The 25,048-nt window shown below is 32.8% G+C and overlaps 1 protein-coding gene across 1 annotated transcript; it reads left to right on the top strand.

The window, feature by feature from the left end:
• The first annotated feature begins 469 nt into the window (after window positions 1-469).
• On the top strand, window positions 470-19,643 carry ZSWIM2 (zinc finger SWIM-type containing 2). Its single transcript, XM_010960015.3, has 9 exons — window positions 470-1,062; window positions 2,200-2,276; window positions 3,809-3,849; window positions 9,801-10,011; window positions 11,068-11,319; window positions 14,426-14,510; window positions 15,242-15,354; window positions 17,664-17,817; window positions 18,744-19,643. Exons 1-9 carry the CDS (start codon window positions 898-900, stop codon window positions 19,554-19,556), a joined length of 1,911 nt encoding a protein of 636 aa, XP_010958317.3. The 5' UTR covers window positions 470-897; the 3' UTR covers window positions 19,557-19,643.
• The last annotated feature ends 5,405 nt before the right edge of the window (window positions 19,644-25,048 follow it).

The following is a 25,048-nucleotide window of genomic DNA, read 5'->3' as shown; positions in this document are numbered from 1 at the left end:
CAGTTGTGACTTACTCCCATGATAAAATGGGACAAATATCCCCTATCTTTATGTTACTGGGCCACCGAATGGTTATTTCCTGATTTCAGTTTTTTTTTTTTAAAAAGAGATTCCAGTAATATAGCTTCTTTACTTGACTCATACTTTATTACAGCTCTCCCCCAGAACGTAGTAACAAAGCTCATAGACAATTCGAAGTATTGAGTCAACACTGCATACCTTAAAAATCTTATTCCTTAAATAGGGATTCAACACCCATCCTCCCCAAACAAGCAATTTAGAGGCACTCCCCTCATTTAAAGACCATCCCCACCACACACACACACACACACACACACACACACACACACACACACACACACACACACACACACACACACACGACTCCTATCTTCTACATCTTTGATCTTCTCCCAGAGACTCATTCAGAATATGCATATAAAGAGCAATCCAGGAATGTTTGTGGAATATTATTGAATGTCAACAGTCATTCTGGGCTTTCTCATAAAAATGATGAATCATCACAGGATAACTTTAGCATCCAGAGCCCAAAGTGTAACCCTGCTGTGCGACTGTCCTAACACAGAATTCACGAGCCCTGCCTGCGAAGAACCAGCAGAAGGAACGCGAGAGATTTGACAGCGGTCTTTTCAGCCGCCAGGTTTTAAATCACCCAGTTGAGTATTAGAAACACTGCTCAGTTAGGAGCGTCGCTTCTGTTAGGAGTGGAAGCCGGTATGAGCTGTGGAAGCGACACCTCGGCGCAAGGCACGCCGGGACATTGCGGATCTCAACCACTGTCACCAAGGCAACCGGCAGGCACGCGGTTGTCATGGAGACAAGCGAGCGACTCCGAGAGCTTCGCTGAGGGGCCGCCTTCACCGGCACCCAGGGAAGATGCTCCGTGGAGGCAATAAGGCCTCAGAAAGAAGAAGACACTTGAGCGACCGCCTCAGCAGGCGACAAGACGAGGCGCTGAGCAGCAGCATCTACCTCCTAGGAGAGATGGGCCCCACCGCCTTCCTGCTGAGGGAGGAGGAGCCGGAAAACAAGGATTTCCGAGTAACTACCGCCCCCAACTCGCGTCAGCTCTCCGCTGGGCCGACCTGCCCGGTCCCCCCCAGGTCCACCCTGTATGTAGCCACTCGCTGCCGAACTCTACCTGCGAGTGTCCCAGACTCTGAAGATGTGCAAATTGCAAAGGGAAATAGTATTTGTTAGAAAAGTTACATTATTGGATGTTAGGACTCCAAATCGCATCCAGCTCTTCTAAGATGATCTCCCTTTATCTTTGGGCTTGAAAAAGTGAGGCGTTTTATATGAATATATGATTTGCATTGACATGCGTTCTCAGATCCGTTAGCAGTCACTAGCCCTGTAACTCAAACGAAATGAAAATCCTACAGTATGTTTACAGATTGCTAAATAAATAAAATCAGGTTGTCTTCACTTTTTAGTCCCTTTGAAGCTCTAAGAAGACTTTTTAAAACTATGGCCTAAATGGCGATGTCTTGGAAAGGTCTTAATAAATAAAAAGTTTTTTAATTTTGCTGAAAGACCACAGGTATTTCATATTCGCTTATCTTACTCTCACCACTCATAAGTCAGCCACTGCTCTAATTCTGGGGAGTTGACTTGGAAATTTTCAATTTAATGTTATGCATTTTAAGTACTAAATACAAATGACTAATCTGTGCTTATTTAAGACATCCTTTTTTCATTTTGTTGTTTACAACACTTAACGGCATTTAATAAATAGTTTAAGCTAATACAGACTTGGTGAATAAAATTAGTCTTGAATAAAATTAAACCCACCAATTCAATTGCACAAGTCAAGCCTCAGATGAGCTTCTTTACAAAAAGTCTTTAGCCTTGCTGCAAAGTAGAATCTTCTTTAAGAAATTTATACATTTTTTTAAAACTTTAAAATTAGATTTCTTTTCACGTGCCTAAATGTAGGTCACTTAAGAACAGTCTTAGCTGACAATGCAATTTGCTGAGCAAGGCAAAGAATATGGAAGTGAAAAATTAGACTGGTGTCAAGAATTAAGATATCCCAATGGACTATGTTCAACCTTTTGCAGTCACCTAAACTAAATTACCTCTTGAAATCTCTTTTAATATAATTTTCCATTAACTTAATTTTACTCTATAACTAAAAATTAACTAGAGTTTCTTTTAAGTATTTTTTTTTTAAAGGTTTCTCTAGGAAATCCTCATGTTTGTAACTGTTCCACATTTCTGAAAGGAGGGGAACTTTGTAAGCATATATGCTGGTAAGTGACTTCGTAATGAAAATCTTCCACAAAGGAACATCTTGGTGTATTATATGTTTTGCCTTTTTCATGGTTTGAGTACTAAAAGATTAAAGAAATTTGGTGTTGGGAAAATATAAAGGGAAATGGTCATATTTTATCAATATAGCTTTGGGTGTTTTATTTTATTCCAGAAATTAAGTGAGGTTTAAGTCAAGAAACATACTACCACCTTTGCATGTTTGGAATGTTGTTTTTAATAAGAAAAAAAATCAATGTTTAGTTTTTCATTACATACAAATATGAAATCTAACTATAAAACAGGGGAAAAAACTCCCTGATTCAATGATCCAATGATTTCATCACTGATGATAATTACATGGTTCATTACGATTTTTTAAAATTTCATTATTTTCCTTTTCTGTAAGCATTTGACTGTGAATCTTTCAAAATAGAAGTAGGACTCCACTGAAGATTGTATCTGTCAAATCTGAATTTTTTCCTCTAGAATCAGAAGCCTGTTTATAGGAGATCCCAGAAATGAAAAACAAACAAAAATCTTCCCATTTAATTTAACCCCAACTCAATTAATTTTGTTTACCTACTATACTTACATCAACAAATCACTAATTATATTATTGTAGCATATTTATAATTCATATTTGAAGGGGAAAAAATTCAAAGAAGAAATTAAGAAACAAATGGGTGTTTTATATTCCTAATGCTTTTCTTTACAGGTTAAAAAACAGTATATATCTGTTATTTTTAATACTTTCATTTACCAAGTTTTTTGTTGTTTTGTTTTGAACCGTTTTTATTGAGCATCTACTGACATGTTATCTGCTCTAGTTATTATAAAAATATAAAAATAGTCCTTTCAAAACTTGTAATTTGGTATTATTACTATACTTAAAATAGATTTTTTCCATTTTTACTTTATACCAGCTTCCTCAGGGTAAGGGCATTCTGTTCTGATTTTTATGTAATGTAGTTTACTTTTTACAGTATATTTACCATAAACTAAATGGAAATATAATCCAAGTATTTAATACACTAAAGTATACTTAATATATTTAAGTAAGAATTTAATATATATTTCCCACTTTTTAAAAAAGTCATACTCCATTTTAATTGGTGATAATTGAAAATATTTTTCTATCATACATTAAAGTAGTAAATTCCTTCATTTCCAGTAGTAGGAAACTTCCAGGGACATTTATAAGGAGTACTGTGAATACTTAGATTCCCTCACTAACCTCTCTCTGTGAACAACTCCATGTCATAAAAAAATACGTGGACTCATTCTGGAAATCTCTTTAATATAAAGTCTTTTGTTTCCATATATCATATTTTTTTCACGTAAGCTTATTTTAAAACATAAATTTAACTATTCTTGTAACAGAAAACTAATGAGAATTTTAAGTTTAACCCTAACACTTCCAGCAATGTAAATTCAATAATGCCATTCCTATTCTATATTAAAGTGAAATAATACCATTGAGGTTATGTCAGAAATAAATGTTTTATTTTGATTTCCTACTTTTGAATATTAGGGTCTTGTTGAAAAAATTCAAGCTTCCAAGGAATCATGAATGTAAGTTGTGTTTGTGTGTGTGTTTACTAATTTGAAGTTAACACATTTAAAAATTTTTTATTTAGACATATTCTAAATTTAGACAGTTACTTTTCTAGAAAATCTGACAACTATCTGTAGCCTAGTTTGTTAAACATAAGACAGTTGGAACATTTTTCTTTCTATTTTACAAAAAAATGTGACTTTATATGCCACTTTAAATTAAAAGGCACAATAAAAAATGGGGTGAAATAATGGCTAGTTATTCATAGAAGAAATTTCCCTCATGTGTTCTAAGCAAAGATTCACAGTAGTTTCTGTACACAAATTTATTTAAATTATGAGAAAAATAACAATTTAACTTTTCTGATCCTGGGAATAGATGGTTGATGTGATACATAATTTCATTTAAAAATGTTCACTGACAAGTTTTTAATACAAAAAATGTATTTTTAGAGTAAAACAGTTTTTATATTGTAACTAAGTTGAATTTAAATGCAGGCATATGAAATTTTTTATCATTTTAAATTTTAAATTTAAATTCTAGAGTCCTCAAAAATAAAAGAGAAAGAAAAATAATTGTATTACATGTTATTTAGATTTGTACATTTTAGAATAAAGATGCTATCACTGTGGAAATGTTTCCTGCAAAGAGTTAACCTACATTAGACCCACCTAAGAACTGCAGCAGCATTTTAAAATTTATTAATAAATGTTTATAATATTCATAAATAATTGACGTGATAATCAGTTTTCAATTTTTTTTCAATTCAGGGCATTTGTTCTATTTAGGCAAGTTCTTTTCCCCCCAACTATTATAAAAGTACAATTACAGTAGACATCTAAAAGTTCTACTAGATGACAAAGTAATATTAGTGTTTCACAGTGATTTTTCTTTTATGCTCTTCTCTCACTCTACACATTTTCTTAGACATGTCTCATAGTTTCTGTCTCCAGCTATTACCTCTATACCAGTGATCTCCACATCTTATCAGCAGATCAGTGTTTCCAGCTGCCTTCTGGGCAGCACAATTTTGGAGTTCCCATAGGCATTTTAAATATTAAATTCTTCTCATATGAGTAGTATTCCCTACCTCAACTATTGGCTTTCCTTTTTCTCTGATCTCTAAAGCTAGAAACCACGGCATTCACCATGCTTTTTATCTCTTCCAGCCTCTTCTCTCACAAAACAAATCCTTCCAACCTCTTCTCTCACAAACAAATCCTGTTTATGTTACATCCTACCTAGTTCTCAACAGTGATCTGACCTCTCCATCCTCATTCTCACCTTTGTTCAACCTTCATTGGTCCTTAGTACTATTCTTTGCAGCCTCCTTGTTTCTAGCACCTACACTTTATTCCTTCCTCCTTCACATTGTAGACAAAAGGTTCTTTCTGAAATGTCATTGCTCTCTACTTCACCCTCTCTCAATCCCTTCATACACAATCATTAGGTTGTATGATTTCATAATATAGTTTTCTTCTCTATTTCTCCATTTTATGCACCTAAAGTTAAATGTTCACATCCTCTCCAAAGTCTTAGTTATTCTCTACACTCTTTTCTGTATCATTTTCACAAGCTTCTATAATGGGGCTGCCAAAAGAAATACAATGTGAATCACGTATGTAATTTTCTAGTAATCATATTATAAAAAGTAAAAAGAAACAAGAAGATTAGTTTTAATAATATATTTTAATTTAACCCACTACATCAAAATATTATCATGTCAGCATGTAATCAATATAAAAATTATGAGATATTTTAATGTCTTTTCATGGTGTTTAAAATCCATTGTGTATTTTATGCTTACAGTGCATCTCAACTCAGACACTATGGTTTCATTGGAAATGCTTGATCTACATTTAAACATCATAAAATAATTCAGTTGAAAAATAGATTCACATAATACCCAAATTGTTATAAACATACTTAAAAATTTTCCAATAACTATAGATTATCAGTTTTCCATTTAAATTTAAATTTAAAAAATTTTAAATTCAGTTTTTCAGTCACACTATCCACATTTCAAGTGGATGGTCACATATGGCTAATGGCTACCATATTGGACAGTGCAGCTCTAGCCAGTTACATTCAACAAATATTTATTGTACTGCATATTAGTCAGGATCTCTGCTAGGTGATTTTCTATAAATTGAGTCATATGAATTGCCAATATTTAGATTTTTTTATCTACAAAAGTAACAATTTCATATGGATCAATCTATATTATCCTTTGTAGTCTTGAAGGCAGAAACCATGTCTTAGTCTTTTTATAAATATCCCTGTAGTAGGGAATTTTTTTAATGTTTAAAATTGATTCTACATATTAATTTTGAAAAATTGTTTCTTCCTAAAATAAAATAATTTTCATACTCATATTTGAAATAAATTTTAGTTATTCAACATTGAGAAAATCTTTTGTGCTCAAATATTCAAAGAAAGTATGTCTCACTGATATTGAAATTTGTTATTTTAATGAAAGCTAGAACAAACATACATGAAAATTAAAGTAATTCAAAGAAAGCTATAAGCAATTATTCATTAATACTATGAAAAGCATGTATATGATTATAGAGATGGTCACTAGTAATGAAGCAGAAGTGTTTTGAACATTACTTATATTCTTTTCTAAAACAAATGTGTACACAGTTATTTGTATCTTAGTGTTGCATACCAGAAACCTAAGACTCTCTTATTTTTGAAGGCCTACAAAGATGATTACTTAGGAACTTTTTATAAAGATACCAATTTTTTAACACAATATTCTTTCCCATCACCCAACAAATATTTCCCAGCAAGACCTAGATTTACCACTTAATGATTTCTTCTAAATACAATGTCTAGTGAATGCCATCTGTTCCTTTTTTCAATTAAATATTTATGGGTAAAATAAAAACATAATTAAGGAAAAAAATTTTAATTTCTACCACAAATATATAATACATTTTTATTTTCTATTTTCCTTTTTTGACTTTGTGACCTCATAGTCTGTGGGAATTCTGTGTTCTACTTTTATCACACACTGTTACTTTATCAATATTTTCAATGCTTTGTAGTCTCTAATTCAAGTCATCAATGAATTTTAAACAAATTATTTTTATTTAAATTCTACTGAATATGGTATATCATAATTTATTTAACATTCTTCCATTGTTACGCATTTATTTCTAACTACCTGTTATATTCTTTGTACATGAAACTTTTTCTTTCAATTATTCCTTTAGCCTAAAGTCTCATTAACTGGATCTTAGAGTAAAAGTTTTTTTATTGAGATATAATTGACAAATAACATTATATTAGTTTTGGATGTACAACCTAGTGATTCAATATTTGTTTATGCTGCAAAATGATCACCACAGTAAGTCTAGTTAACATCCATTACCACATGTAGTTACAAATTTTTTTCTTGTGATGAAAAATTTTAGTTATTCTCTTAGCAACTTTCAAATATACAATTCAGTACTATTAACTGTAGCCTCCATGCTATACATTATGTTCCCATGACTTATTTGTTTTATAACTGGAAGTTTGTACCTTTTGACCACCTTCAGGCATTTCTCCTACCTCCTAGTCCTCACTTCTGGCAACCACCAATCTGTTCTCTGTATCTAGGAGTTTGAGATTTTTTTTTCTTTTTTAAGTATTAATATTTTTTATGTCTGTCACCCATATGTATTGCCTATTTTTTTAAATTTTTGCTGATTTATTATTTTAGCAATATATCAATTTTCTGCTAGTTTTGCTTTTTTTAGGCACATTTAAACATATTACAAAAGCATAAAATTAAAGACATTAAAAGCGTATTTAAGTCTCCAAAGAAAATAAAGATACACAGAAATATTTTGAAAAGCTAATAATTTTTCTATAGTATTAGAAAAAAAGACTAAGTCACACAAAGTGGAAAAAAATGCCTGATACAAGGTTCATAGTAATCTATTCATTCCTAGTAAATTAGATAAGAAAATAGATTTCATTCTCCCATACATCTAACATACCCTTAGAAGAAGTAAAAGGCCCTGAAATAACTTTTTTAAACAGAAAAAGAAAATAACATAAGGCAAAGAAAGCATAACATTCTGTTTATTGCTTCTTATTTAGTAGGCTTAATTCTGTGTCTGTGGCTCATTTTGATTTCAGCTCACTTTGACATTAATAAAATTGAACATCTTATATTGCCTTGTTTACTATTTTTACTGCATGTGTGAATTGTACTTTTCCTATTTATTTCTTGGAATAAACTATAAATTTGTCCTAAATATAGGGATTACTCCTCTTTGAAAATATTTTCCTAATGCCATAATTCTTTTTTATATGGTTTTATTCAATTTTGGTATGTATATTGACTTTCGTGTCTTGTTAAATCTGACCATTTTTACCTTTCATGTACATTGTTTCAATACTTTGAAAGTTATCTTTCTCCCATAGTATTTTGGAGATTTTTTTCCTGCTAGTTTTTCTGTTTTATTTTTATTCTTCCTTATGGCATCCATGTATAGTTGTATTGGTATAAATTGGAGGTTGGTATTTGGTTTGAATTAATTAAATTTTCTCCATATTTCTAACCCATTATCTCAATAACAGCTATTGAACAGTGCTTCGTTTTGTCCTTATTTCATAATTTTTATTATTTGGTGAATTCTTGCATATTTTATTGTTTTTTATAATACGTTATGATACCTGGTAAAATTAATTATCTTACTCTTCTCTATAAAAGAATATTCTTTCATAGTCTCATACATGAATTTTTCCAAATCAATTTCAAAAGAGTTTGCTTCTCCCTTTGATTCTCCAATTCATGTTATACCATATAGAACAGTCTGTGGCCAGCTCCTCTTATGAAATTTTATGTTTCAATATATCTGCTGCCCCAGAGAATCTTTACTCCCCAAAGCAAAATCTTTTGTTCTCTTATTTTCCTCCTCATTTTTTTCGGGAGCAGATGTTGCTGTGTCTCTGTGACAAATAGCCCTCATCCTCCAAAGTAATGGTTAATTAAAGTATGATACCCTCCTACATTCCACCCGCCACCCCACCTCAGACAAGGAACAGAGATTTCTGTATTGAAATGTAACTATGATGTTTTCAGTATTATTAGTATTTAATTGGTAATCTTTTTAAAGAAATTGGAGCTTTTGATTATCTTGTAAATAATTTTTAATCTCTATATATTAAAGAATGTATAAAATGAATAGAAGTCAGGGGGGCCAACAATAGCTGGCATTTAAGTTATGGCGTGTTAAGGAGAGGGGAAGGGGAAGGAGCATGGGGATGGGCCAGAGAATAAAGGGATGTAGGATGCCCCGATCAAAACTATATGCACTTAGTGCACCATTTCTTATAAGGACAGCAAGATGGAGAAAATTCAGAAGTCAAAGAATGGACATCCCAAGGGTGCAGGCAGTATATAGTTCCTAATAGGTTGTCCCGAGGAATACTGACCATCTGTGAAGGATTTGGCTACCAAGACACTCTCGTAGGGACATAAAGCTGAGACAAGAAAAAAGGCACGACTGAGTCTTGTGCTCTCATTATCTATTTACTAATTTATTCATCTAAAAATATTAATTACACTAACTACTCAAGTATCGCTTCCCCTTTATGTGTTTGTGCACATTTCTTTAAATACTACTGTATGTTGTTTTAAAAATATTTGTTTATGGATAAGAGAACAGATCAAAATGTAAGACATGATTGTAACACCAATCCAAGGATGAACACTATCATATAATTAATCCAAAACGTTTATAATGCACTGGTTGCACTGACTCTTTTCAGTAACAAGAGAAAAAAAGAGGTAACTTCCACTTATTTAATAAATGATCTTCTGGCTCTGAAAGGAATACAAAAAGGAGGTAAATGTCAACCAAAATTGTGTTTCTGATAATTGGGAAGATATGCTAACTTTCGCCTAAGTTGTTTCTAAATCTGCAGTTTTGCCACTGAATTTTAATACTGTGGAATTTATCACTAGCTGCTTTGCAGTTAGGTCTTGTGGAAGGAGAAATCAGCGACTTGCTTCGGGGCATACATCGAGTTCAAACTCCCCAACAAGGAATGAACAATGAAAGTGCACAGATTGAAGAAGATGGTTACATTAAACAGAAGGAAATTGGTTCTGACGATATCTGCTCTATTTGTCAAGAAGTACTTTTAGAGAAAAAGCTCCCTGTCACCTTTTGCAGGTGACATGTTATTTTTTTGGATTCTAAAAACTTATTAAAAATATTCTAATTTAATATGTTTGTAATTGATTATGTTATGAAACACGGTGATAGAGAAACAATACATATTTAAATAATTATATTTAATTGGCTTCCTTTTATTTCCTAACATATAAGTTGTGAGAGGGCCTATTCTTGCTCTAAATATTTCTGGGCTACGTTTTAAAGAGTGAAAGTTAAAGAATAACTCTACTTTCACTTTAAGTTATTAAAATAGATAATTTTCATGTTTTTGTTTTATACACATGAATATTTGCCATGGCTTAGAGTAGTTACAAAGAGTTTTCTGGAAGTAAAGATTATTGTACTTTAAAATGATTAAAAAAAATTCTCTCTAGCATTTCAAAATTTTATCTTTAAACCTAAATAGTTTAAAATTTCATTTATTCATAAATGTTTATTGAGAGTGTTATAGTCAACTATTCTTCAAGACACTAGAAAGTTGGACTTGGAAAATTTGGGCAACCATTTAATGTTGAACTTTTTAATTCTTTTTTTCTCCTGATTATTTGCCAAAATTTTCATCCACATTGTATTTTTTCACATAGCTGCTTTTGCATATTTTAAAATTATTAACTATTTCCCAAATATTATTTCTCTCAGCAGATACTTATTGGGTACTATCACATACTGTGTGATTTCCAGAAAAATAAGGTGACATTCCTCCGTGATTGATGCTTTTAATTTAAAAAATAATTATTATTATAATTTTCCTCTGTTCTAAGACTATATTCACTCCCACTTTAAATATGAAAAATATTATAATGATGCAAAATCTTTTACCACCATTTCATTGAAATGGGGGAGATTTTATTTAAAATTCTGATATACTAAATTAAGGATAGATTAGATTAGATAGATGAGATAGTGTTTAATCAAACTGTATCTGGAGAATCAGTTCAGAATCTATTTTTATGGGAAATAAAGATGGTAGCACAGAAAACTTATTTATGTAAACACATATAGATAATAACTTTGCTGTATACAAATGGTAAACTTGAATTTTATTTCTAACAGGTTTGGCTGTGGCAATAGTATTCATATAAAATGCATGAAGATCTTAGCTAATTATCAGGATATGATATCAAACACTTCCATGTTGAAATGTCCTCTGTGTAGGAAAGAGTTTGCTCCATTAAAACTTATTTTAGAGGAATTCAAAAACTCTAGCAAACTTGTGACTGCAGCTGAGAAAGAACGACTAGATAAACACCTTGGAATTCCCTGCAATAACTGTGAACAATTTCCTATTGAGGGAAAGTGTTATAAGTAAGTATCAATCAGTACAATTATAAACATGTTTTATAACTTTTTTAATTTTAGGAAACTTTGAATATTAGAGTACTAATCATTTAGCCGTCTTCTTTTCCTCCTTTATATAGTGTGTTTGCCTTAAAGATGGCTGTTTATTTAGGATTTTCAGACTGGTGATCTGTGTCAGCCCAGTACCTCGGAAATTCCAATTGTTTTATTTTCTTTATTCACACAAGGGTTCTGGCTTTGAATTCCAGTCTGGATTGAGAGTCTGAAGTAGCATCCTTCCCTGGAAGCTCTGGGCACAGGCTTTGTAGTCTGGCCTAAGTGAGTTTCCAAGCTCAGAGCCCTGCTAGATAGCCCTCTGGGCCGCCCTATAACATTCTTGAACCACCAATGAGATCATTGCCAAAAACTCACAGGATCAAGCCAGGGGGATATTGACTAGACTGACTGAATATTACACAAGTTCCCCCAATTCCAAATTGCAATGTGTGCATATTTTGTTTTCTTTTGTATCTTATACCTCAATGACAACAATGAGAAACTTATTAGAGAAAGCAATTTTCATTACTTGTTGAGTAATCCTCAAACTTTCCCACAATTCCCATAATAAAACATCAATTAATTGCCATGCTCGGGAAATTGTGCTTTCTTAATTAAAATCTTTTTTTTTCTTTTTTTTAAACTGGGGATTGAACCCAGGACCTCATGTATGCCAAGCATACGCTCTACCACTGAGCTATATCCCCTACCCCAGACACACTTTTTGAAATTTATTTAATTTTTAAAATTTTGCTAGGGGGGAGGTAATTAGGTTTATTTATTTTTAACGGAGGTGCTGGGGATTGAACCCAGACTTCCCGTGTGCTAGGCATGAGCTCCACCACTGAGCTATACCCTCCCCCCTTAATTAAAATCTTAAGTTAACTGTATGTTAAGAAAAAAAGTACATTGTTTTGATCTTTGTTAAAATTTTTTCTAAAATGCATCAACTTACTTTTCAGTCTTTCTGGAATTATGTTATGATATGATAAGTCCAATTAATATATTTTTAAAACCCTCTCATAAAACCATAGAACTGTTTTTATTACCCCCAACAGTGAATGTACCTTTCTTCTCTGAACTGTTTTAGACCTTTGTTTTCTCAGCGTGCCACATAAAAGTAAATCAACCAGAGCACCATTAGCAAGTCTTTGTTAGAAAAGAGCTAGCCTGAGGCGGCTCCAAAGGAGCATTTGCACTTAAGAAGGGCAGAATTTTTTTAAGGTTTAGCAGGAGGTTTTGAGCTAGTTTCAGAAATGTTGGTTAAAGGGAATTCTAGAAAAAGGAAAAACTTGATATTTGGTAGTAGAAGCCATTGTTTGAGCAGTCTGAATTTTCTCAAGGGGGTGGATACAAACAATAAGGAGCTAAAATTACGTGTGGTAAAGGGTTTGGGAGGAACTGCTGTGCGGGACGAGGACAGGAGAAGCCACAGCGTAAAATGTTCAGTCTTTATAGTGATGTATTCCTGAGATGGTTAACGTCAGCCTTGGGAAGTTATCTCAGATCTTGCTTTTTAGTATTTTGTGAATGACAGTGCACTCCTCTGTCACTCTGAGCCCTCCGACTGCTCTTTCTGTCCCCTCAATGAGTCTTCCCACTGCCTCTCAGTGCAGGCTTTCTCCACTCTTCTGCTGCCTTCCTGCTGCTCTTCACTCATCTTGGAGAATAACTTCTCCTCTATGGGTTTGGCTCAAAATTATTCACATCTATATCAATCTCCTTTCATAAATCAAAGAATTCACTTCCAACGTTTGTGATTTCACCCTCCTTCTATTCCCTCAAGTACTAAAATTTCAGTCATTAGCCTGAAAAAACTATTTTCAGTAGTTTTAGGAATGGATTGAGTAGGAGATAAGATAAACTAGAGAGCTTTTCAGTTCCTACTTCATTATAGTTTTAAAATACAGCTACTTATCTTTTAAGAAGTTAATTCCAAAAACAATTATTAAGAATCTCCCATGAATGTATATATAATAATAATAATTAATTAATTAATTAATACTTGATGCTTCTAAGATGTCTAAAGGCTATATTTTCCCAGATTTCTCATGGAAATAGTCTTCTAATTCTTCGAAGTAAGAAAATAAGTTTATTTGCTTGGAATGTTATTTTTTGGTGGATATTGCTACATGTAAATTAAACTTCTTTGCTTGTGGCAAAATGTTCATAAAATATGTTTAGATTGAGCTTTGTGGAAAATGAAGTTTTTTAACTTTTTATGCATATACCTTTTTCCATTTTGTAAGGAAAGAGAGGGACTATAATATAATTCTTGTTTTCAAGAAGTATTCTGCTCTGTATAACTCTAGCATTCATGAAATAATTGGAAAACACTGAGTAACCAAATAATAGAATATCTAATAGGCTGTAGATCCTAATGGAATTTAGAGAAAGAGATAAATGAAAGCTAAGATACTCCAGGAAGACTTCATGATAAGGATATGTGGTAGGCAAAATAATGCCCTCCCAAATATATCAACATCCTTATGCCCAAAACCTGTATGTTAGGCTGCATCTTGTAGAATAAAGGGTTGCAGATGAAATTAAAGTTACACATCATTTGACCCTGAAATAGGGAGTTTATCCTGGATTGCCTAGGCTCAGTGTAATCACAAGTGTTCTTAAAAGTGGAAGAGGGCGGCAGGGTAGAGATTCAAAGAGATATGTGACTATGGAAGAAAGGCACAGAGAGATGCTGCATCTCTTGCTTTGAAGATGGAAGAAAGGGCCACAGTTAAGCTAAGGAAGGTGGGCAGCCTCAAGAGGAAACGGCAGAGAAGCAGATCTCCTCTGTAGTGTCCAAAAAGGAATGCAGTTCTGTAGACCCCTTGATTTTAAACCCAACCAGAGCCATGTCACACTTCTGACCTACAAAACTGTAAGATAACAAAGTGTTGTTTAAGCTGCTAAATTGGTTGTAATTTGTTACAGTAGCAACAGGTGACTAATACAGGGTGAGACTTAAGATGAGCCTTGTATATTTGCATAGTTTCCAGGAAATTTTGACTAGAATCTTTCACCAAAAGGCATCAAAATAATTGGATTTTCTTTCTTGTGTATTTTGCATTTTTAGGTGTACCAGATGTATAGAATATCACTTATGCCAGGAATGTTTTGACAGCTGCTGCCATCCTCCTCACTCATTTACATTTCGTGAGGTGCACTATCCACCTTGAATTTCATGTAGTATTTGTATTTGTCCTATTGTAAATCTAAGTATCATCTAATAATAAGACTACATAACTCTCCAGAATAGAGCTGATTGTGTTTGAATAAAAACCTAAAACCATAATTTTTGGAGAACTCTTTTTCATAAGGATTTATGGGCAATCGGTTCTTACATTGGTAATTTATAAAAATCCAACACAGTAGCAAACGTCTGATGCTATCATACATAAATCTTAAGGATAGAAATTACAGCCATCAAACTTGAAAATTCATTTTTAAACAAGATCTCAACATAACAAAATGACATACAATATTACTGACAACCATTCATGGTTTTAAAATTTCTTACATCAGCATAGTGAAACTCATGGAATTTTATTGCCATCATTTGAACTTAGCAAGTATCTCCCGATGCTGAATAATAATGCTACCTTCTACTTACTCCACAAGATAAAACATCCACAATTACCATTATCGATTAATAGATGAATATTTTTACCTTAAAAAGTAATGGTATAGTAGCTGTGTAACAGTGTGTTAGATTCACTCATAATGTGTAAATTCTTTAATGTGTTCAAGAGATATATTTTTAAATGATGAGGCCTTATTCACATTACTTTATTTACATTATTATGTTATTGATATGCAGCCTACTGATTTTTATTCACCAGATTAAAATTTCCATGATTTGCAAATAACATCCACTTTTTACCTATTACAGAAGAGAAATCAAAGATGGAGATCACTAGAAAAAAGATCAGATGAAACTGTAAAATATACAGATATTAAAAATGAGATAGAAGAAAAGATGCCACACTTTCAAGAAAAGCAAGGGTGAGATTCTCAGTAAAATTTGTATTTCTTGTATGACTTGGGATATTTAAATAATTTTTCAGTTCAAATAAGTTTTATTCATTTCTTTATTCAATATGTATGTATTGAGTATATATGTACTAGGTGACTTTACAGTATTCAAGTGAAGAGCAAGGCTCTGGAGTCAGAATAATTATAATTATTCTGAAGATAATTATAAAACCAGTCTCAGAAATTTTGTGCATGTGGAATTAATACACATAGTAAATATTCAAATAATGCTGTCTATTATAATTATTAATTCTACCAACAATAATACTAGGTATTAGAGATATAGTAGTTTCCTCAGTAATTAAGTGATCATCTAAATAAATGTAAAATTAAAACTGACATACGTTATATAAAGAAAAAACACAGGGAGCTTTGAAATTTGCTTTGAATTGACCTCTAAGGGAAGGACGTCTTTTTCCCCTCTTTCTCCCTCTACTCTACCCCCGTGGGAGAAGAGTGCTGAGCAACTGGCTGTATTTCAGAACCCAGACTCAGGCTCTTTACTAGTGGACAGGCGTCCGGACCTTTTGTCATACTTCTTATCAATTAAGGAAAATTAAACATACTGTGTATTACTAACATATTAGGTACATATACAAAGATCATTTTAAAAGGATGGGATAAAATTAAAGAATTTTTAAAAGATAATTTCAATAATTAACCAAACAAAAATTGTACTTGTTTATATATATGTATGTGTATATATATATTTCTATCTGGTTGGATAGAAATGTATTTTTTGTGCTGGTTTGCAGTTAGTATGCATAGAAAACCATGTAAACGCCACAGGGTAAATGGTTCACTCTCTACAGTAACCACAGATGATCTGCTGTGACCATCCAGCACCCTCACTCTTTCAACATTTACGTGTTTCACAGAAAGTCATAGTCATACAAATAGGATTATAATACATTTTTTTAGGGAAGGGATTTTTTTGATTCACATTTTCTGTTAAACAAACACATACTTTCCTCTTTGGCAAAAGAGGTTAAATCCCTGCGACAGTGAACTCACAAGGCAGACTCAGATGGAGACCAGTGAACGTGAGGTACCAACGAGGCCCGGGCTAATCTGGAATTGTAGATACAAACCTGAGGGGAAATATATACATGTATTTCTGTCCAACCCAGTGGCTATCTGGCCCATGCCTTGTGGGTTCTCCACACACTTCAGAAACCACAGTTCTTGTGGGGCATAAAATGCCTTGTGGGTATAAAATGAGCCCATCTAAAGGCTTTCCATCTTCATTTCCCTTGGCCCTGGCTGCGTATCACACTTCAACCTATTAGAATGATAAATTGTGTAATGAATGGTTTAGATTATTGTAGGGGGAGGCAGGAGAACATTAGGGGTGGAGGGACATTCTAGGCAGAAAAATGGAATAAATAAAAGGAGAGAGTTTCAAGATAAAAAAAGTGATTAACAACCTGAAATAATAAAAACACACAGATTTTTTTTTTAGTTGACGATTAGATGACCTTGGTAAAAGCAATTTCTGTAACATGCTGGAAGTGTATCTGCACAGTAATGAGAAGTATAAACCTTTCTAAAGAATATGTTTGAACTTTACTCTGAATGACTTTCAAATTATAGGAATGCATCTAACCTTTTAATGAAAATTTTGTTTTTAAATATTTGTTTTAGCTGTTTTATCAGTTGCTTAGTGACGTCAAATTTACATTGTATAATCTTAGTTATGTTGGTTGGTACTTTTTGTACAAAAATGGGATTGATACTTTTAGAGTACATTAACGTTGTCTAACAGTACTGAAGTAGTAAGCATATGCCTCAAGGGGAAATGAGTTTCCTCATAGATTATGATCTGCCAATTTATTATAGTGGCCTGAAATACTTAATGTTGCTTACTATGCACCATATACCCTACCAGATGGCAAAGTGAATTGGGTTGTATTTTTCTAAACACAAGCCTGTGTGTTGGCTCAGACTGAAATAATTTGAGTATATGATTTCTCACCAAAATTCTGTTCTGGTTTCAATGTTAAAAAGTGCAAATCAAAAAAATTCAAGTTAGTATTTTTATTTGAAATGACTAAATTTTGTTCTGATATGAAATTGATGTTGAAATTGGATCGATCTTGTTCAAGATCAATACAATAGATTTTTTAACTTTATAATGTACGAGATTTACTACCTTCAGTTCTAGAAAGCATTGCGTTCACTTGCATTATTTATAAGGAGGTTATTACCTGTGCTATTGATTATTTCCTGACCTATAATTACATATGAACATTCATGTCTCTCTGCTTATTCTCATTTAGCCAACTTTACACACCAAAACATGTGGTAAAGTCACTGCCTCTCTTACTGATCACAAAGAGTAGTAAGCTGCTTGCTCCAGGCTACCAGTGTCGACTTTGTTTGAAGGCATTTTGTCTTGGTCAACATACAAGATTGCTACCATGTACTCACAAGGTAGAAGTCACATCATTTTGGTTTGACTTTCCCTGTAGGGCTAGTTTTCACAAATAAAGTGACAATTTAAGTCCCTCCTTTTACTTTTCAGTTGAATTATGAGCAGGGATGTTCAAATTGAACAGTACATGTAGAAAGCTGGAACAGATACTACTGAGAAGGCAGCTCTGCCCACAAAGGATGGAGAACTATTGATGAGGATTCATTTCTGTATATACTGTTGAGGAAAGATAAAATGGCACCTTAAGATAGATTCTTTTATCTATTTTAGTTACCTGTGAAAAGAACAAGCTTATAGAATACTAACTTTCTAATGTATTTTTATGATTCTTTAGATGAAACAGAAATGCTTAATTTGGCATAGTTTTATTATTTTTTCAAACAAACTCACTGGAATCAAAGTCTAATATTGCTGGATCACTATATAGTTGGTAACCAGGTTTTTTTTCAGACAAAATTGTTTGAATAAATAAATTTTTATAGCTTTTGAGTCACCCTTAAAATGTCTGATTCTTTGTTTTCTTCCCTAGAATATAATTTGTCACTATATCTTACCATCATCATATGAATTCCCAACTCTAGTTGGCTCTGACTTTTTTTATTATTTAAGAATTTTCATTCATTAGAAAGCAACAGTGAAATTAATGGCTTGAATAAGTAGTGAGTTTTTAACAAAATTGCAGAAATGGTATTCATAGACACCTTTTCATTTTAATGTGGAAAATGGAGATCAGTCTATAACCAGTTACATTTTTAAGAGAACTTCTGCAAAATACTTCCATAAAACTTGATAAATTATATTACCTTCCAATTTTGTGAAACCATTTTTAAAGTAACACAATAATGAAACTGGGGGAAATTTACATGGATAATATGTTTTAAATAAAATAATATATCTCTGATTAACTTATAACTTTTTTTTTAAGTTTCATAGGAAATGTATTGACAGTTGGTTATTCCACAAGTGCAATTCATGCCCTATTGACGGACAAGTTATATATAACCCTTTAACCTGGAGTGATACAGCAGTGAATGGACATGCACATCAGTCTGTTCCAAACACAGGCATCACTCATCTGTCAAAACAGGAAGAACCAGAACTTTTTATCCCTGGCACTGGATTAATCTTAAAACAAAATAGACTTGGAATTTTACCTAACATACCTCAACATAATTCTGAAAAGTTGAATACACCTCAAAGTCCAACAAATACTTATCAGAGTATAACAATAAATGATCTATACTCTATCAAATTAGATGATTCAAATTCAAGAAAATCAATCTATGAATATAAAGTTAGCCAACATTTCCCCAGCTATCTCCAAGATTTACCCACTGGATCCTCTGGGAAGATATACTCTCAAACATTTTTTCCTGCTATTGGTCACAAGAATATTGTATGTCCGACTAGAATGGAAAACTCAGGTATCAGTAAAAAACACCACACTGATCAAAGCCAGAAGATCAACAAAGACTGTAAATGTACTAACGACAAGTCAAAGAAGACTCTTGGTACTCAAATAAGAGAGGACAACAGGAGATCAAATACTTTACTTCCAGAAGATTTAAATCTTACTGTCAATCAGGGTACAACTAAACTTAGTTCAACTAAAAGGCATAATAATTACACAGGGAAAATTAGACCAAAATGTGGTCATTTATTCAGAAGGCCTATATCTCACTCTTCAAATACAAAAAGTACTGAGCTATCTTTAATATTGGAAGGAGTTCAGTTATGAAAATGTATTTTTATTAACATCAGAAAATATTTGAATATTGAACATAAAAATGCTTTTTTGTAGAACATAAAAAACACTATATACTCTTGACAAATACATGTAAAATTCTCTGTTGTTATTTTGCCTACTTGTCTATGAATAATGACTTACATCTAAAGGATATAGGATATAGCCCCATTCTTTTTCTTTTTTGACTTTTTTTTTGAGTTACAGTCATTTTACAATTTTGTGTCAAATTCCAGTGTAGAGCACAATTTTTCAGTTATACATGAACATACATATATTCATTGTCACATTTTCTTTTCACTGTGAGCTACCACAAGATCTTGTATATATTTCCCTGTGCTATACAGTATAATCTTGTTTATCTATTCTACATATACCTGTCAGTATCTACAAAGTTTGAAATCCCATTCTGTCCCTTCCCACCCTTCTCCCTCTTGGCAACCACAAGTTTGTATTCTATGTCTATGAGTCTGTTTCTGTTTTGTATTTATGTTCTTTTTTTTTTTTTTAAGATTCCGCATATGAGCAATCTCATATGGTATTTTTCTTTCTCTTTCTGGCTTACTTCACTTAGAATGACATTCTTCAGGAACATCCATATTGCTGCAAATGGCGTCATGTTGCCTTTTTATGGCTGAATAGTATTCCATTGTATAAATATGCCACATCTTCTTTATCCAGTCATCTGTTAATGGACAGATTTAGGCTGTTTCCATGTCTTGGCTATTGCAGGTAGTGCTGCGATGAACATTGGGGTGCAGGTGTCATTTTGTAGTAGGGTTCCTTCTGGATATATGCCCAGGAGCAGGATTCCTGGGTCATACAGTAAGTCTATTCCTAGTCTTTTGAGAAATCTCCATACTGTTTTCCACAGTGGCTGCACCAAACTGCATCCCTACCAGCAGTGTAGGAGGGTTCCCTTTTCTCCATAGCCTCTCCAGCATTTGTCATTTGTGGATTTTTGAATGACGGCCGTTCTGACTGGTGTGAGGTGATACCTCATCGTAGTTTTGATTTGCATTTCTCTGACAATTAGTGATATTGAGCATTTTTTCATGTGCCTATTGATCATTTGTATTTCTTCCTTGGAGAATTGCTTGTTTAGGTCTTCTGCCCACTTTTGAATTGGGTTGTTTGTGGCCCCATTCTTTATAAGACTTAAATCATTAGGTGTCTTGATGAGTAAGTTCAGGATGTTATAATTATGAATAATTTTTTGAATGTTTACACATGCCTTTACACTGATTAAAGTAATTATTTTTAATTAGGGAAATAGATTTTTCCCCATATTGAGTCACTGTTTTCAAACATTCCACTTGATAACATATAATATGCAGGGATTCTTTCCAGGTACTTATGTATTTTTCACATTTCCTTGCACTAATATTCACCACAAACCTATAGGTAAATGCAGATGATGGTTTTCCTTTTTCCTTTATTTTCTTAAAAGAGTATTCTTATATATGAAATGAGATAAAATATCCTTATAGTGTTATAAGGCATTAAGGCTATATGCCACATTTATAATGGTTTTACTAGGGTTTTTAAAATCAAGAAATGTATAAATACTACTAAATCCCTTTATTAAATTGAAGTATAATTGATTTTATAATATTGTGTTAGTTTCTGATGTACAGCAGAATGATTCAGTATTTTTGCAGATTATATTCCATTATAGGTTAAGATAGTGAGTGTAATTCCCTGTGCTATTCCATTATAGGTTATTACAAGATAATAGGTGTAATTCCCAAGTATATCCTTGTTGCTTATCTATATATATATAGTTATATATATAGATATATAATTTGTATCTGTTAATCCCATACCCCTAATTTGTCCCTCCCTGCTTCCCTCTCCCCTTTAGTCACCACAGTTTGTTTTCTATATCCATGAGTCTGTTTCAGTTTTGTATATAGATTCATTTGTAGTATTTTTTAGATTCCACATATAAGTGGTATCATAGTATTTGTCTTTGTCTGACATATTTCACTAAGGACAATATTTTCGAGGTCCATCCAGATTACTGCAAATGACACTGCAATATTTCATTCTTTTTATGGCTGAGTGATATTGCATTGTATTTATATACACCACATCTTCTTAATTATGTTGAGATATGTTCCCTCTATATCCACTTCGAAGAGTTTTTATCATGAATGGATGTTGAATTTTGTCAAATGCTTTTTCTGCATCTATTGAGATGATCATGTGACTTTTATCCTTCCTTTTGTTAATCTGGTGTGTCACTCTGAGTATATTGAACCATCCATGTGAAACTGGAGTAAATCCAACTTGATCATCATGTATGATCCTTTTTAGGTATGTTGAATTAGGTTTGCTAATATTTTGTTGAAGATTCTTGCATCCATGTTCATCTGATTTTCTTTTTTTTTTTGTAAGGTCTTTGGTTCTGGTATCAGAGTAATGGTAGCCTTGTAGAGTGAATCTGGGAGTGTTCCCCCTTCTTCAGATTTTGGAAAAGTTTGAGGGGTTTGAGAAGTTTCTAGAAATTTGTTCATTTCTTATAGGCTGTCCAATTTGTTGCTATATAACTGTTCATAATGCTCTCTTACGATTTTTTTGAATCTCTGTGGCATCAGTTATTATTTCTCCTCTTTCATTTCTTACTTTGTGAGTCCCCTCTCTTTTCCTCTTGGTGAGCTTTTGGTTTCATTGATCCTTTGTTTTTTTAATCTCTATTTTATATATTTCCTCTCTTGTCTTTTATTTATTTCCTTCCTATTCCTTCCTTCTTTCTGCTGACTTTGGGCATTGTTTCTTCTTCTTTTTCCAATTCTTTTAGGTGGTAGGGTAGGTTGTTTATTTTAGTTTTTCTTGTTTCTTGAGGAAGGCCTGTATGGCTATGATCTTCCCTTTTAGATATGCTTTTGCTGCATTGCATAGATTTTGGAAAGTTGTATTTCCATTTTCATTTGTCTCAAGGTATTTTCTGATTCCCTCTTCAATTTCATAGTTGATCCATTGGTTTTTTTAATAGCATATTGTTTAGTCTTTATGTATTTGTACTTTTCCCATCTTTCTTTCAGTAGTTGATTTTTTAGTTCATACACTGTAGTTGGGAAAAAATGCTTATTATAATTTATATTTCCTTAAGTTTGTTGAGGCTTATTTTGTGATCTAGAATATGACCTATCCTGAAGAACGTTCCATGTGCACTTGAAAAGAATGTGTATTCTAGTTGGTTGGTTGGTTTGTTTTTAACATAATGTCTTGCAGATATCTATTAAGCCCAATTGGTCTATTGTGTCATTTAAAATCACTCTTGCCTTATTGATTTTCTGTCTGGATGATCTGTCATTGATGTTAGTGGAGTATTAAAGTCTCCTACTATTGTTGTAACAGTCTCTTACTGTTAATATTTGCTTCATATATTCAGGTGTTTCTGTATTGGGTGTGTGTGTGTTAACAAGTGTAATATCCTCTTCCTGTATTGATTCCTTTATCATTATATAATGCCCTTGTCTTTTATTATAGCCTTTGTTTTAAAGTCTATTTGTCTTATATGAGTATTACTCTCTCCACTTTATCATTTCCATTTACATGAAATATCTTTTTCCACCCCCTCACTTTCAGTCTGTGTGTGTCTCTCACCCTGAAGTGAGTCCCTTATAGGCAGCATATTGAGGGGTCTTATCAGCTACCCTATGTCTTTTGGTGAGAGCACTTAGTCCATTGACATTTAAAGTAATTATTCATAAGTATATACTCATTGCCATTTTATTCCTGTTTTCCAGTTGTTTTTGTGGTTCTCCTCTGATCCTTTCTTCTTCTGTACAACACCAATAATTCAGTCATATAGGAACATACATATATTCATTTTCATATTCTTTTTCACCGTAAGTTACTACAAGATATTGTATATAATTCCCTATGCTATACAGTATAAACTTGTTGTTTATCTGTTTTATATATAGTATTTAGTATCTGCAAATCTTGAACTCCATTTATCCCTTCCCCCACCCTGGTAACACTAAGTTTGTTTTCTATGTTTGTGACCTGTTTGTGTTTTGTTAATAAGTTCATTTGTATCTTTCTTTCAGATTCCACATGTAAGTGACATCACATGGTATTTTTCTTTCTCTTTCTGGCTTACTTTGCTTAGAATGACAATCTCCAGGTCCATCCATGTTGCAGCAAATGGCATTATTTTATTATTTTTTATGGCTGAGTAGTATTCCATTGTATAAATATACAGCAGCTTCTTCATCCAGTCTTCTGTCAATGGACATCTAGGTGGTTTTCCATGTCTTGGCTATTGTAAATAGTTCTTCTATGAACATTGGGGTACATGTATCTTTTTGAATTAAGTTTTCCTCTTTATATATGACCAGGAGTGGGATTGTTGGATCATATGGTAAGTCTGTTTTTAGTCTTTTGAGGAATCTCCATCCTGTTTTCTATAGTGGCTTTGCCAAACCACATTCCCACCAACAGTGCAAGAAGGTTCCCTTTTCTCCACAGCCTCTCCAGCATTTATTGTTTGTGGGCTTTTGAATAATGGCCATTCTGACTGGTGTGACGTGATACCTCATTGTAGTTTTGATTTGCATTTCTCTAGTAATTAGCACTATTGAACATTTTTTCATGTGCCTATTGGCCATTTATATGTCTTCATTGGAGAATTGCTTGTTTAGGTCTTCTGCCCATTTTTGGATTGGGTTGTTTGGTTTTTTCTTATTAAGTTGTATGAGCTGTTTATATATTCTGGAAATTAAGCCCTTGTCAGTCTCATCTTTTGCAAATATTTTCTCTATATTCCATAGGTTGTCATTTTGTTTTGCTTATGGTTTCTTTTGCTGTGCAAATCTTATAAGATTAATTGGGTCCCATTCATTTATTTTTGCTTTTATTTCTATTGCTTGGGTAGATTGCCATAGGAGAACATTGCTGAGGTTTATGCTTGGGATTATTTTTAATGTGACTTTCTGTCTCTGTTCTGATTGGGTGATTTCTATTATTCTATCTTCCAAATCATGTATGTGTTCTTGTGTCATTTAATCTGCTGTTAATTGCTTGTAGAGTGCTTTTTATCTCAGAAATTGAATTACCTATTTTTTATTAGATCTTCTTTATAGTTTCTTGTTCCTTGTTAAAATGGTCTGTGCTTAGATTGATTCTTTTTCTTAATTTAGTTAACATTTTTATTACCAAATTTTTTAATCCATTTTCTGGTAGACTGATTATCTGTTTCATTATTTATTTTTTCAGGGATTTTCTTTTGCTCTTTCAATTCAGTTTCATTTTACTTAACTTTATCTGTCTTTATGAATTTAGGTGAAACAGTTATATATTTTGGTCTTGAAGAAGTGTTTTCATATTGTAGCATTCATATGTAGACTGCTTGTGCCCAGGGTCATCCATGTCAGGGCTGGATTTGACATGGATGCCAGCCACATCTTTCCTCAAGGTGTACTGGCCACTATCACCTTCATGGGGGTGTGGTTGGTGTTAAAGGAGCTAGAGCC

This window comes from Camelus bactrianus, chromosome 5 (assembly GCF_048773025.1).
Source record: "Camelus bactrianus isolate YW-2024 breed Bactrian camel chromosome 5, ASM4877302v1, whole genome shotgun sequence".
NCBI classification, from domain to species: domain Eukaryota; kingdom Metazoa; phylum Chordata; class Mammalia; order Artiodactyla; family Camelidae; genus Camelus; species Camelus bactrianus.
This window is presented reverse-complemented; position numbering and strand designations above follow the sequence as displayed.

Excerpts from the sequence above, each read along its gene's own strand:
- ZSWIM2 (XM_010960015.3), top strand. The coding sequence starts at position 898 with ATGCTCCGTGGAGGCAATAAGGCCTCAGAAAGAAGAAGACACTTGAGC. Across the intron at positions 10,012-11,067 it reads CTCCCTGTCACCTTTTGCAG|GTTTGGCTGTGGCAATAGTA; the intron begins GTGACATGTTAT and ends TATTTCTAACAG. Across the intron at positions 11,320-14,425 it reads ATTGAGGGAAAGTGTTATAA|GTGTACCAGATGTATAGAAT; the intron begins GTAAGTATCAAT and ends TTGCATTTTTAG.